Genomic DNA, 12,849 nt, shown 5'->3' with positions numbered 1-12,849 from the left:
GTCAGACCACTGCAGGACATGGAAAAAAATCTCAGTGGTTTTTTTTTATAAATCCCCTTTATATAGTGAAAGGTCATGATAAGGTCTTCCTAGAGACTTCTCTTCTCCATCCTGAAAAAAAACACATCTCTCTCAGCCTTTCTTCACAGGAGAGGTGTTTCAGCCTTCTGGTCATTTTCATGGCCTCCTCTGGACCCACTATTAACAGGTCCACGTCTTTCTTGTACTGGGGACAACAAATCTGGATTCGGTACTCCAGGCAGGGCCTCATAAGAGCAGAGTAGAGAGGGAGAATCACCTCCCTTGGCTTGCTGACCACGCTTCTTGTGATACTGTTGGCTTTCTGGGTTGTGAGCACACACTGCCAGCTCATGTCAAATTTTACATCCACCATTTTCCATGAGTCCTTTTCTGCAGGGCTGTTCTCAATCTACTCATCACCAGTACTTCTCTTCTGCTTAATATTCAGCACCTTACTGTTCAATGCAAAGATGGGGATTGCATTCTCCTGAGCACTTCTGCTGGCTGGATTAGACAGCTCAGCACTCCCTGCTTGCTCGCATCTGCAGACGATTCATAGTTAATAGCCTAGCTCTCAGCAGCTGTAGGGGGAACTCAAACACCAAACTGAGAACTTAGGCTTTAAGATTGAAATGGCCCTGCAGTTAGATATATGGATATCTATGAGTGTTGCCTCAAAAAATTTGTTGATGTGTAAGAGCATTCACAAGGACAGTTATTGCAGGTCAGCTGGCAAATGCCTATTTGTTTTCCATTCAGTAGTTTATTTGCATGTTTCAACCTTATTTCCCTCTGTGATTTAGCCACAAGTGACTAATCCATGTTGGGAAAACAGGAAACTATTTGCTCTACTGTCTGTTCCACCATGCTTGCCAGATTCTCTAGACCACTTTCCTTTCACAGCTCAACCTCTAATTCAAGTAACTGGTTTTGTTATTTTGAAACTGATGTAGAGTAATGTGAATCTTCCTCTCAAAACATAATATTATATTCATGAGAGTGCATTTCAGAAACAATTGCACTGATTTAATGTAATAGTAAAGGCATGTGCCCTATGACTGCATCAATTTGCTTTCCAGGTGAAGACGGATGATAGAATAATCAAAATGGATCTGGGCCTCTTATTCCTGAAGCTGCATCGGCTGGATGCAGGGACCTATTTTTGTCAGACAGTGGAACACAGCATTGTTCACACTGTGAGGAAAATCACCCTGGAAATAGTTGAGGAAGAACGCGTAGATGAAATGTTCAATAAAGATTATGAGGAGGAGATACCTCACAAAATGCCATGCCCAATGCAGAGCAGTATACCTCAGGCATCGAAGCCGTGGTACAAGGAATTTCTTCAACTAATAGGTTACAGCAACTTCCAGAGAGTGGAAGAATACTGTGAAAAAGTGTGGTGTACAGATAAGAAGAGAAAAAAGCTGAAAATGTCTCCATCCAAGTGGAAATATGCCAACCCTCAGGAGAAGAAGGCAAGGATCAAGCCAGAGCATTACCGGTTGCCCAGGAACATAGCTGACTCTTGATGGACAAAATCCATCCACTGTGCTGGGCGAAATCTTATTTGGACTTAAGTAAGAGGGAGAAATCAGTCTTGGTTTTCGTAAATGACACAGGTTTATATATATAATATCAGGACTGAAAACAAAAATGCTATGGTAAGTTATACTGTACACTCCTGGTGACTGTTTAGAAGCATTTTAAACAAAATTTAAACTATCTAAGTAGTTCAATGCAATCAGAGTTTTACATTAGGGAGGACATGACAATCTTCAGACTTTGAGTGCTTGAATCAGTTTCCTATGTGGACCATGCTTGTGCTGTATATTGTTGCATATGATGGCATATTTAAGCAAATTCATATAGCTAAGCATTCACAAGTGGATGAAAAATATAACACATATCTTTTCTTCGTTTCACAATTTCTCATGCTTCTGAAAGTGGCACTACGTAAGATCTTTCCTTTTGATTGTGACAAGTCTGATTTTATCACTGAGAACGATGAGTTGTGTTAATACAGTGTACTGCTATTTCTAAAGATAATGAAGGGAAAACCTATTTACTTCCCAACATTTTTTGTCTTATCAGTCATTTATGAAGTGCAGTGTGCTCTCACAGCTGAATAATATTGCCTGGTAACTTGATGTAAGTCAAATGCATGCTGAGAACACAAATGGAATGAAATTCTTCAATTTATCTATATAAAAGGTTGAAATGATGGTTTAGCTAGAAAACGACTCTATCTTGTATCTAGTAATGGACATTGACTTAGCATCGACATGAATTAAGGGAGTGCCCTCTTGTGGCAAAACAAAGTGAAATCCAATATTATCATCTATTTTCTGAATAAATGTGTATAGTGAAGTATTACCCAGATCTACAGCTGGTTTGTTTTTAGCACACAGTTCTAGTCTCTATGTGCTAAATCCAAAGATTTAGAAGGCAGTGCTGGAAGTCATTTATGCTGGAAAGACAGCATTTGAAGTAAGCAATGTTTCATGTTGTTAATACGCTTTTGGGGTAAAATGCAGTCATAAAAAGTTAAGGTGTAGATTAAAAACAAGAACAACATTATGCAGCTGTGTTTCTATAGTTTCAGGGTCTGATCCCAGTTAATCTTTTACTGATATGTGATCTCTTGTCAAAAGGTCTACTTTACTGTTCTTATGAGTGATACCAGGAGGGGAGATCAAAGAACTAAGTCGTAATTCAGGTCTTCCCAGACTTGCTTTAAAAAAAAAAAATAATAATAATAAAAAAAATCTTTAAGTACAAGAAGTAAGATGCAGAAAATGCAGAAAAAATAGCATTTCACTTTGTGAGAAATCTGATTTTTTTTTAATTTGCAATTTAATAGATAGGGAAGTTATAAACACAAATGCATCACAAATGAGTTAACTCCTTAAATGAGAACATAGTGCCAATAGGGGAAATATCCAAGCTGTTACAGATTTTGATGCCACCAAGAAAATATACAAGAGACTCACCAGCCACAAAGAGGTTCATGCTGAGCTTCAACTTCTAATCAGGAAACAGAATTCAGACTTAGTTGGAATTAACAACCTGGATAACTGTGACTTGCCAGGTTTGCTGTGTTAACAAACCCAGCAACTGCTGCTGACCCAGTGTTTTGCAAACAGGCTGTGTGTGAGAGGATCTCACAATTGTTGGCAGGACCAGCCAGCTTTGCTGTGCTTCTCTAGGAATAGAGACCGTCCCAGTGTTTGAAAGAAGCCCATGGGCACACTTCTAGCAACCAGTGTATGAGGAAAACAGGGTTTCATCTTGTGTTGATGTATCAGCAGACAAGAATTTCAGTCAGCCAGCTGGGTTAAGGAAATCAATTTACCTGCGGGTTTGTACTTCATTTAGCTAGAATGCCTAAGAGATGGAAGTGGACATTGCATAGCCTTGCATGAATTCATGCAGTTCTGGATTTTGATCTGATACAGAAGAAGCATAAACTCACTTTTATGTGACAGTTAAATGGAACTTAGTTGCAGTTAGGATCCTCTGTTTACAGTTATATGGAAAGTGCCAGCACTGAGGGCTGTGGCAGAGACAACATACACAGAACAAGCACCCCCAATTTAGACTTCATCCCCTATACAATCCTCACTGGCATCCTTAATGGAAAACTGTTAAAAACACCACTGAAATATTTTTCTGATGAATTATGGAGTCCACTTCTTTTCAACAGTAACAGGAGTTATATTTTACTTTTCCTAATTCATATGCTAGTATCCAGGGCCAAATGCACCATTAATGGACTATTACAAAGGAATAACAGCATCTCAGCCTGATGGAACAAATATAACTTTGTGTCTCATATTCTGAGTTTTCAGGTGGAAACCGTATGATATGCAAATCAAGGTTCCTTATTTAATACGAGAGTGTGTATTTTTAGGTCCCCATCCCTTTAGTGGTTACATGTGCAGAATTGCATTAATTTTTTTATTTACCTTTTAAAATTTAAATTTCTAGCTCACACCTTGCATCTTGATTGCAATGCCTGTGAGGATTCACATCTACAAGGTCTTGTTCAAAGAGTGCTATAACATCTATGGAAGAAAGAGAAAGAGTGACGTATTTTGGAAGGATACGCACAAATATGCTGGCATACAGACAACGTTATTTAAAATGCTTCTTTGTATATTTTTGGGGCATTGTCTGCTTCTTTTCATTATGAGTTTGATGTATTTTGTATGTGCATGAAGTGGTCAAATTATAAATATAATTAAGAACCATACTTGGCTGAAATAATCTGAATTATTTCTCATCTTTTATTTTCACCAGACAATATGATTATGTGTGGATTACTAGTCACACATTGTTATTTACAGATACCCTTCACCGTGCATTTTGTGAGCAGAGATCTCAGATCGGGAGGAGGGATGTTAGTATATGGTTGACAAGTGGTCAACTGTGATACAGGGTAATGAGTACATTTAGTCTGTTAACGTCAGGTAGATTTGCCAAAGCTATCATTAGAGCAGCATCTGCTACATGAATGTATTTTGAGAGTAGAACATGGTCACTTAAACCCAGAAGATTCTAATTGATGGAAATTCACTGAGAAACAACAATTTGTATAAAGATTTGAACTCTGCCTTGCCTGATTAGGGACAAGCCAGATCACTTGGAATGAACGCTTATTTGGCTTTCCTCTTGCTCTTTTACTGTCAATGAGATTATTGTCACCTCATACAATCTACTGTACTCTCAGATTATGTTGGGACATCAAGCCAGGTGAGTGCTAGCCTGCTGTTAAATTCCTGTCCTTTATATCTCAAAATAGACTTTTAGTATCTACATAAGTTCTGCGTAGCATAAACCAGATCTCTTTATGTAGGCAAGAGAGAAAAATAATTGCCCTACATCCGAGTGTCTAAATAGCAGAGTTAACGGTCATATTTGAAGAAGTGCTTGAATTAAAATAACTGACATAGTTACAGAGTTTCTCTTGTTATTTTATTTTCTTGTAATCTGGGAGGGAAAATCAATTTTATTTTCCCCTAAAAAAAGCAGTCAGTTAGTTTCCCCTTTTTAAAAAGCCCATTAGTCTCCTTAGTTTACCTTGGAGCAGTGAAGCTGGAGTTATTTATGCAGCTTTATGTCTCTGGGTCCAGAAGGCACAAATGCCTCTGAAAGCTGCACTGTCCAGATAAGAGGCTCTGAAAGTGAGCTTTTCTACATCTGTAACCTAGCAGGATGTCTGCAGTTCCTATCAGCCCTGGAATCCTGTTCAGTTAACCAAATTACTGCTTTAAAGGAGAATTCGTGTCCAGTTAACATGGGCATTTATCTTAAATGAAGACATGATTGACAAGTCTTGCTTCTTTTTTTGAGGATATAAGTTATCTGACTAGCACTATAAACAGGAAAATGGAAGAGCTAGCAATACCAAGTAAAGGTGCTAGTCGTTATGAGTTAATCAACATTTTACAGTGACGCACACATTTCTATACAAGTTTATCACACATCAACCAAATCCATCAGCACAATCTCATTTCACAAAACAAGTTTGCACCTTTGAGATATGACTCTTGGGTAATGTTGAACCAGGAAATATGTTGTTAAGCCTTTGCACACACGTGCTCATAATTTGCTGAAACGAGAGGTGCAGGACTAAGCATAGTTGAACACAGCTGGAGCACAGGAGCCATAGCTGCCCACTTCCAAGATTTCCTGAGATTCTTATCCATACCTAGAAAGAGAAGAGGATGAGGAGCCTGGATCCACAAATGATTTGATAAGTCACAGATTCTGTTTCTGATCATCTGTGGGCTAAAAAACCATTGTTAATAACTTGTTTCAGTAGACTTCTCCAATTGAAAGATGCTCAGTTGGAACAAAACATTACTTGTGGTGCCAGTTAATACAACTGCAGAATTCCATGCCTTTGAGAGGGCTTTTGTACATCTTTGAAAAGCTATGTTTGAAGAAGTACAGTCTAGATTTACATTTAATGAGGGTGCACTTGTATATAAATAATGAACTCTCAGAATATCTCTAGTTTGTTTGAAATTTAGCATATCCAACAAAATCACACATAGAGTCTAAGATGATTTTTTTTCACTCCGAAGAATCACAGTCACCAAGTGTCCTCAACATGGATTTCAAGCACGTCTGTGAAGGCACGTAATAATGTCAATAATCATCATCGCCATTGTGATCATTGTAAGCCACAACAGCTGTAACTGTCTTCTATTCTTCCCAAAAATAAGAGAGGAAATTTGTAGACCAATGAGCAGGATTAATGCACCATAAGCATTTTCTGCATTTTAATTTGCTAGATATATTAAAGGTACTATTAACAATGAAAATTTGAAGAATGCACTGTGAACGTAGTCAAAATCAAGGTACTGAATGTATTCCACCTGTAGTTTTAACTCAGGCATACACATTGTTACAATTTAATTTACAACATTTTCTTCTGATTAAATGTGTTACTTATCACATTTTTATTTTGCGATCATAAAAAATAAGTAATATTTGATTATGCTGTTTATGTTCAAAATGTGTTTAGTTTCACAACAGCCACAAGAGGGATGAAAATGTATTTTAGCATCCCTTACTCTGTTGTTTACAGGAGCTGAAAAGGCCTGTGGCCAGACAAATCTCCCTCGCAATGCAACGCAGTGCAACGTGATGCAACGCAACACCGTGTTATGCTGTAACCACGTACAGCAGTGCCAAGCGAGTGGGCAAGTTAAATCAACACTGTGTGATTCCACACAGAGACCCCAGCTTGTGCTCCAGAAGCAGCTTGTAAGGGCATGTTTGTACATTTTATTTTTCAGGCAGCTTCAGTTTATAATATTATAGGCTAACACATTCCTGCTATGGAGTGAAAACTTCTGGAAAAGGATCAAAGTGGAAAATCAGAGGTCAGTAAGTCTACCAAAGAATATAAAACCTCTTTACAGTAATGTTCATTCATGGCCTTATCAGTCTGAGTCCAGGGTACAGATCATATTAGTATTTAAAGCACAAGTGTCTGTGTTTGTTCAAGATTTTTTTCTTTTCTGTTTGGTTTTCTTTTTGTTTGTTTGTGGGTTTGTTTTATTTTGGTTTTGGGTGGTTTTTGTTTGGTTGGTTTGGTTTTTCTATTTTTGTGGAGTATGAAGGATGTTGGATTTTGTTTCTTTGGGATTTTTTGGTGTTGTGGGTGTTTGTTTCTTTGTTTTACGGGGTTATTTATTTTTTTTTTTTTAATAATTGTTGGAGAAAAATATAGATTTTTAGATTGCAGTGTATCAGGTCCTTTTAAGATATGTTCATTAGAATTAGATGATTCATCAGATTAACTTCACATGAAGCTTTAAGGTCATCAGGAAGACCATTTCAAGCTAACTTTTATCTCAAAGTAAATACTCTAAAACACCAGAGCTATCAATATAGCTGAAAATATGGTAACTACTTCTGAGCAGTTTTGTCTTAGAGAGCTAGCAAATAAAGCCAGTGGGGAGGACAAGTTTGACAGCATTCAACAAGAAAATATAAACTGGGAGATGGCTTTGTACAGAGGGATTTTTTGTTTGTTTGTTTTAAACAGCAGAAATCTTTAAGTGATGTACTCTCATTTATTCAGAAGTCATGTTTTATCAGAGATTATTTTAAACAAGAAGTCATGATTGTTTTAATCTGCTTGGACACTAGGGGAATTAGGTACTCACTTTTACACCTTATTTCTGCAAAAAAAGTAACAACCTGAAGTATATTTTCCAAAGAATACCTGCTTTTCTGTCTTCCTACCTTTTAAACATCTCGAAAAAGAGCAGAGAATTTTTTTAACGTCTAAGAACTACAACAATTTTTTGTGTGTGCACTGACCTTTTAAGAGTGTGCACATGGTAAAAATTCATTTAACCTCCAGAATATAAAATATTCTTTTGAAAATATTTATGTTCCAGCCTAGAATATTACCATCTCTGTTCTATGCTCTGGCTTTTTGGCAGTTTTCTACACTTTAATGGCATTGTTTTGTGGATTTCATTAAATATTACACAGGGCACAGAGAACTGTAGATAAATATTCATCTGTGAGTTATTTATATTGGTTTGGTGTTAATGTCTATAATGATTTGAGAACTGCTTACCCACAAAGGCTTTTAGAAAACACCTGGAGTTGTGATTTGTTATCATAGCTCCTTTGACTGGGTGGATTGTAAATGGTTAAGAAATACTCCGTTGCATAGAAAATATGATCCAGAAAGACTTTTTTTAGCTTAAAAAAAATCCCATTTATCCTTTCAAATCACTTAAAATGCACAAATTAGGAAACCGCAGAGTAGAACAGTTGCAAAGTGGCCTTTCTGGGGCTTCCTCAGTGCTAGTACAGCTTCTGCCAAGGACCATGCCCCAGCAGAGATGACTCTCACCACTGGCTGTTTTCAGTGTGTTAAAATGCAGACCTGATCTGATCCAGAGGATTAGACAACATACAGATTGCAAAGCCTTCTGGAGACATTGGAAAAGCTACATGAAAAGAGCAAAGGATTAGAGGATACAGTGGTGGGAGAGGTTTGGGTGTAGCATGACTGGTGGGGAAGCTGGTAGAATGTGTGGGCGACCATTTCTCTTTCATAACGACTTCTTGCAATTCATTGTGTTTGATATTGTACCATGCAGGAGAAGGAGGCAGGAAAAAGAAATATTTGTCAGTAGCTTCTGTAGTTTGAATTTTCCCTCTTGGAAAGCTGGTTTCACAAAATTAAAATCAAGCAAATGGCACAATTTGGTCAGCAGATGCCACATGGTCCACAGAGTTTTCAATTGCAAAGCAGGCTGCACAGAGGGCCATCATGACTCCAATTACAGAAAGCCCTCAAAAAAATCTATTAGCCCAGTGGGAGCTGAATAAGCATGCAGGCTACCGTTTCAAAAGCTGCAGAGGAATCATTTTTAGTCCCTGTTATATTCAGGCTATAGAGTAAGTGGGTTTTATTTCCTCTCACTAGACTTAAGCCGATAAAAGACTTTTAAAGGTTGGAGAGCTGAAAGGCAGACTGTGATCTCCTTCTGGTCCCACATTCAGTCTATCTTCTACATAAGTTTTTTAAGCAACGTTAGTAAGTGTATCAAATGAAGCAAGTAGTCTATTTTTATAACCATAAACAAAAGCCGTGCTGTGGGGAATCTCTTCTTACCTGAAACTGAACTTTCTTTTCATCAGCACTGTTCTCCCCACACAAGGTCTACACAGGCAAATAGACCAAGGTCTGATTAATCGAACAGAGTCAAGGCAGTGATTTATGCAGCACAAGTGGCATCTCTTCAATGCATGCAAGACTGTTATCTTAAATAAGTAAAACTAACCTGCTGTATTTGCAATCTGTAGATATTTTGTAACAGACTTAAAGAAGTTGCTTCTCACTTTGCTTTCTTTGAAGACAAACTTTTTTGTTTTGTTCAGCAAGAGCTGATTATTTCCTAACATGACAAGTTTGGGGACACAGAATAAGAGGCATTTGTACCAATTGTAGTCCCATAGAAGAGGTTTACATCTCATCTGGTCACTTCTCATACTGTTTTTCGTGGTGTACAACACAAGTGATACAGGAATGGAAACAAACATATTGTGTTTTCATGTGCTTTGTGTGGCGGATATGAGACTTTACAGTAAGATGCACAATATAGTGATCATCAAATACAAGGCAAAAGAAGAAACAGTTCCAAAAATGTATTTTAGGCAGTTGACCCAGGTCCTATTCCACAATATTGTGCAAAGTAGCAACTAATTTCCAGTCTCTTCTTTAATGACAGAAGCAGATAGCTACCATGTAGAACTCCATGCTAAGCAATCTCTCCATATTTTGTTTTTTGCTAATCCAAGGACCAGATTTCCATTCAAAAAAGTTCAAAAGTCTGATAGAGATTGAACATCTTCACCATTACAATGAAGGCTTTGCTTTCCATTGTAGCAAGAATTCTTTGGGACTTTATACCACAAAAAAAGTAACATAATTTAATCTAGGCTCTCTTTTCCATAAAAGTTTGGACCAGATGATGTTTCCAGGCCTCCTGCAATCTGGGTCGTTCTGTGATTTTGTGATTCTGTGAACTCCCCAGTTCAATTGATTGCACTCCATTTTTATGTGTTGAACACAAAGTGGAGCTGCTTATGTCTTTCTATAGCTTCATATTTGGCTTTGTGTGCCAGTCAATTGTAAAATCTTCCTATTACTCGTTCCTCAGAGATGTCATGCCTCAACAGAGACATTTATCTTTAAGAGAAAGTACTAGGTGAAAAAGGCATGTTCTTTTGTGCCTGTTCATATCAATATTAAAAACTGAAGGAAGTTTCCCTGCTGTATGTTTTGTGTGTGTGTGTATAACTTGTTCATCCCATTTCTAACCTCACTACAGAACTGCGTACTGGGGAAAAAATGTGCATACAAGTTTACTTGTTGACTGAGGTAAAAGGAAATATTTCATAGAAGTTAGTAAAAGCAGTAACAGCTGCTGAGATATCCACACGATCCAGCTAGGCCTTATCCATGTAGCACTTTCCCACCTGTCTATGGGATTTTGTTGGAGAGCTGCTCTTCATTGTTAGTTCCACTGTTATCTGTTTTGAGTTCAGAAGATGCCCAGAATAGAAAAAACACTCACCTCCTGGAGGCCAGAATCATAATGATGGAAAAACAATACTGCTGTTAGCCCTGGCATACGTCCATACTACAAGACTTGAAAGCAAGCCCTATAGCTACTCCAGTTATCAGAGCTTCCTGGGCATTGAACACCTGTTGGCTCTGACCAACATTGACATGAAAAAGGCAGAATTGCATCATTAAAGAAGAAACTTTCTCTGAGTTCAGAATGCCTGCTGTTTAACATGTAATGAAATTAAATCAAGTTCACCGAGCAGGTAAACTAGAAACATAACGGTCAGACTAGCTGGTGCCCATGTGTTTTGTTGAAGGCTTATCAGTTTTTGTGAGAGGGCTCAGAAAGAAAGATCTTTCCACACAACTCTGATCCAGGTTTAGCCCTGTCCCACATTATTTCATTTTGTTTTCCCACCGAGAATGGATTTATTTCAGTTTTCCATCATTATATTATGTGAAATGAAATTTCATAGCTTTACGGACTTCATAAAGTCCATAATTGCCTGGGTAATCTGGTTGTCTTCTACGATGGAGTGACTGTGTTGATGGTTGAGGGAAGAGCAACTAATGTAATCTGTCTTGACTTCTGCAGGGTTTTTGCCAGAACCCACTGTGGCAGAATGCAACCCCCCCCTCTCTCCCCCTCCCTCCTTCAGTATGGAAGGAGTGGACACATCTCCCTCTTTCTCTGCTACTTGAGGCTAACAGCTTCTTTTGTTTGGCCCCAGAGCACCCTGGCCAGGGTCATTAGGAGAAGGGAGTGCCGAGGCACACTGAGCTGCGCCCAGTGTGGGGGATGTTTGAAGGCTTCAGGGGCACCCACAGACAGTGTAGGGGTGCAGAGAAGCTCCCAGAATGCCTACAGTCAGATCTGATCAGCCAGTATAAAAACGGGACTCTTGTCGAGACTCCGCCCATTTGCCGCGAGTCTCTTGGAGCACGAGCAAGATGCTGCCGTCGAGAGCCCCCCTCTCCGGGATGGGGACCCTGCTTGCCTTGCTGCCACGTGTGTAAGTAAAACTTCTCGCAGGATTGCAAGTATATTTATACTTTTTGTGCACATACGCACGTATAACTTTCTGCGCTCCATATGAGCGCGTGTAAAATTAATCCTCGCAGAATCGCGGGTGTATTTTCTTTCCGTGCACATTTGCACAAGTACTTTATTTCCTTGCACAATCGCGAGTGGCAGCCGAGAGCCCCTCGCACAATCGCGAGTGTATTTTCCTCCCGTGCTTCCACATAAGCATGTGTAGGATTCCGTGCACATTTGCACGTGTAAGTAAAATATCTCTCGCAGGATTGCGGGTGTATTATAAATTTACCCTCGCACAATCGCGAGTGTACACTTCCCGTACTCACTACGAGTGCGTGTATCTCTTAAAAAATAATCCCGCACCGTGTTTAGGCAAGTGTGTACTCCTCCGGGACACAGGGACGGCTCCGGCATTTTTGGGTGAAGCCACGTGCATGCACACTGTGGACCGCCTGTTGTGTTAGTGGCTGCCCCTCTCAATAATTTTCCTCAACTGATATCCGAACCTGTATTTAAGTCACTTTCGGAGTGCTAAAACCCTGTTTTTCACCGGTTCAATAAAAGTCGTTTTTGGACCTTGTTGTCCCTTAAATTGACCCATGGGGTGCCTCCGTGACACCCACACAACATCCTTATAAATAAATTGGAGAGATATGGGTTCAATGGATGGACTGTTTGAGGGACAAGGACCTGGCTGGATGGCTGCATCCAGATTTGCAGTCAATTGCTCAGTGTCCAAATGGAGATCTGTAACAAGTGGTCTGCCTCAGGAGAATGGTACTTTTCAATATTTTTAGTAAGGAAAGACAGTGTGATTGAGTGCACCCTCACCATGTGGGTGACAGCAAAATGAGTGGTGCACTTAAGGACAGGATGCCATCCAGAGGGACCTTGATAGGCTTCAGGACTGGACCCTTGTGAACTTCATGAAGCTCAACAAGGTCAAGTGCAAGGTCTTGCACCTGGGTCAGAACAATCATTGATATCACTACAGACTGGGAGATGAATCAACATTGGGGTCCTCTGCAGAAGGACTTGGGGAGACTGGTGGATGAAAAACTGGATGTGAGCAGTCAAGGTGTGCTTCCAGTCCAGAAGGCCAGTTGTATCCTGGACTGCACCAAAAGAAGTGTGGCCAGCAGTCTGGGGGAGGAGATTCTCCCCCTCTACTCCA

At 39.3% G+C, this 12,849-nt stretch overlaps 1 protein-coding gene across 1 annotated transcript in view; it reads left to right on the top strand.

Moving 5' to 3' along the window:
• The window catches only part of SEMA3E (semaphorin 3E), a 145,726-nt gene extending 141,436 nt beyond the window's left edge, over positions 1–4,290 (top strand). Inside the window, exon 17 of the mRNA XM_005512065.3 lies at positions 1,101–4,290. Coding sequence (XP_005512122.1) covers positions 1,101–1,553 — 453 coding nt within the window. The 3' untranslated portion in view covers positions 1,554–4,290. The remainder of the gene's footprint in view (positions 1–1,100) is intronic.
• Positions 4,291–12,849: the final 8,559 nt, after the last annotated feature.

The sequence above is a fragment of the Columba livia genome, chromosome 1 (genome assembly GCF_036013475.1).
Source record: "Columba livia isolate bColLiv1 breed racing homer chromosome 1, bColLiv1.pat.W.v2, whole genome shotgun sequence".
Lineage (NCBI taxonomy): Eukaryota > Metazoa > Chordata > Aves > Columbiformes > Columbidae > Columba > Columba livia.
This window is presented reverse-complemented; position numbering and strand designations above follow the sequence as displayed.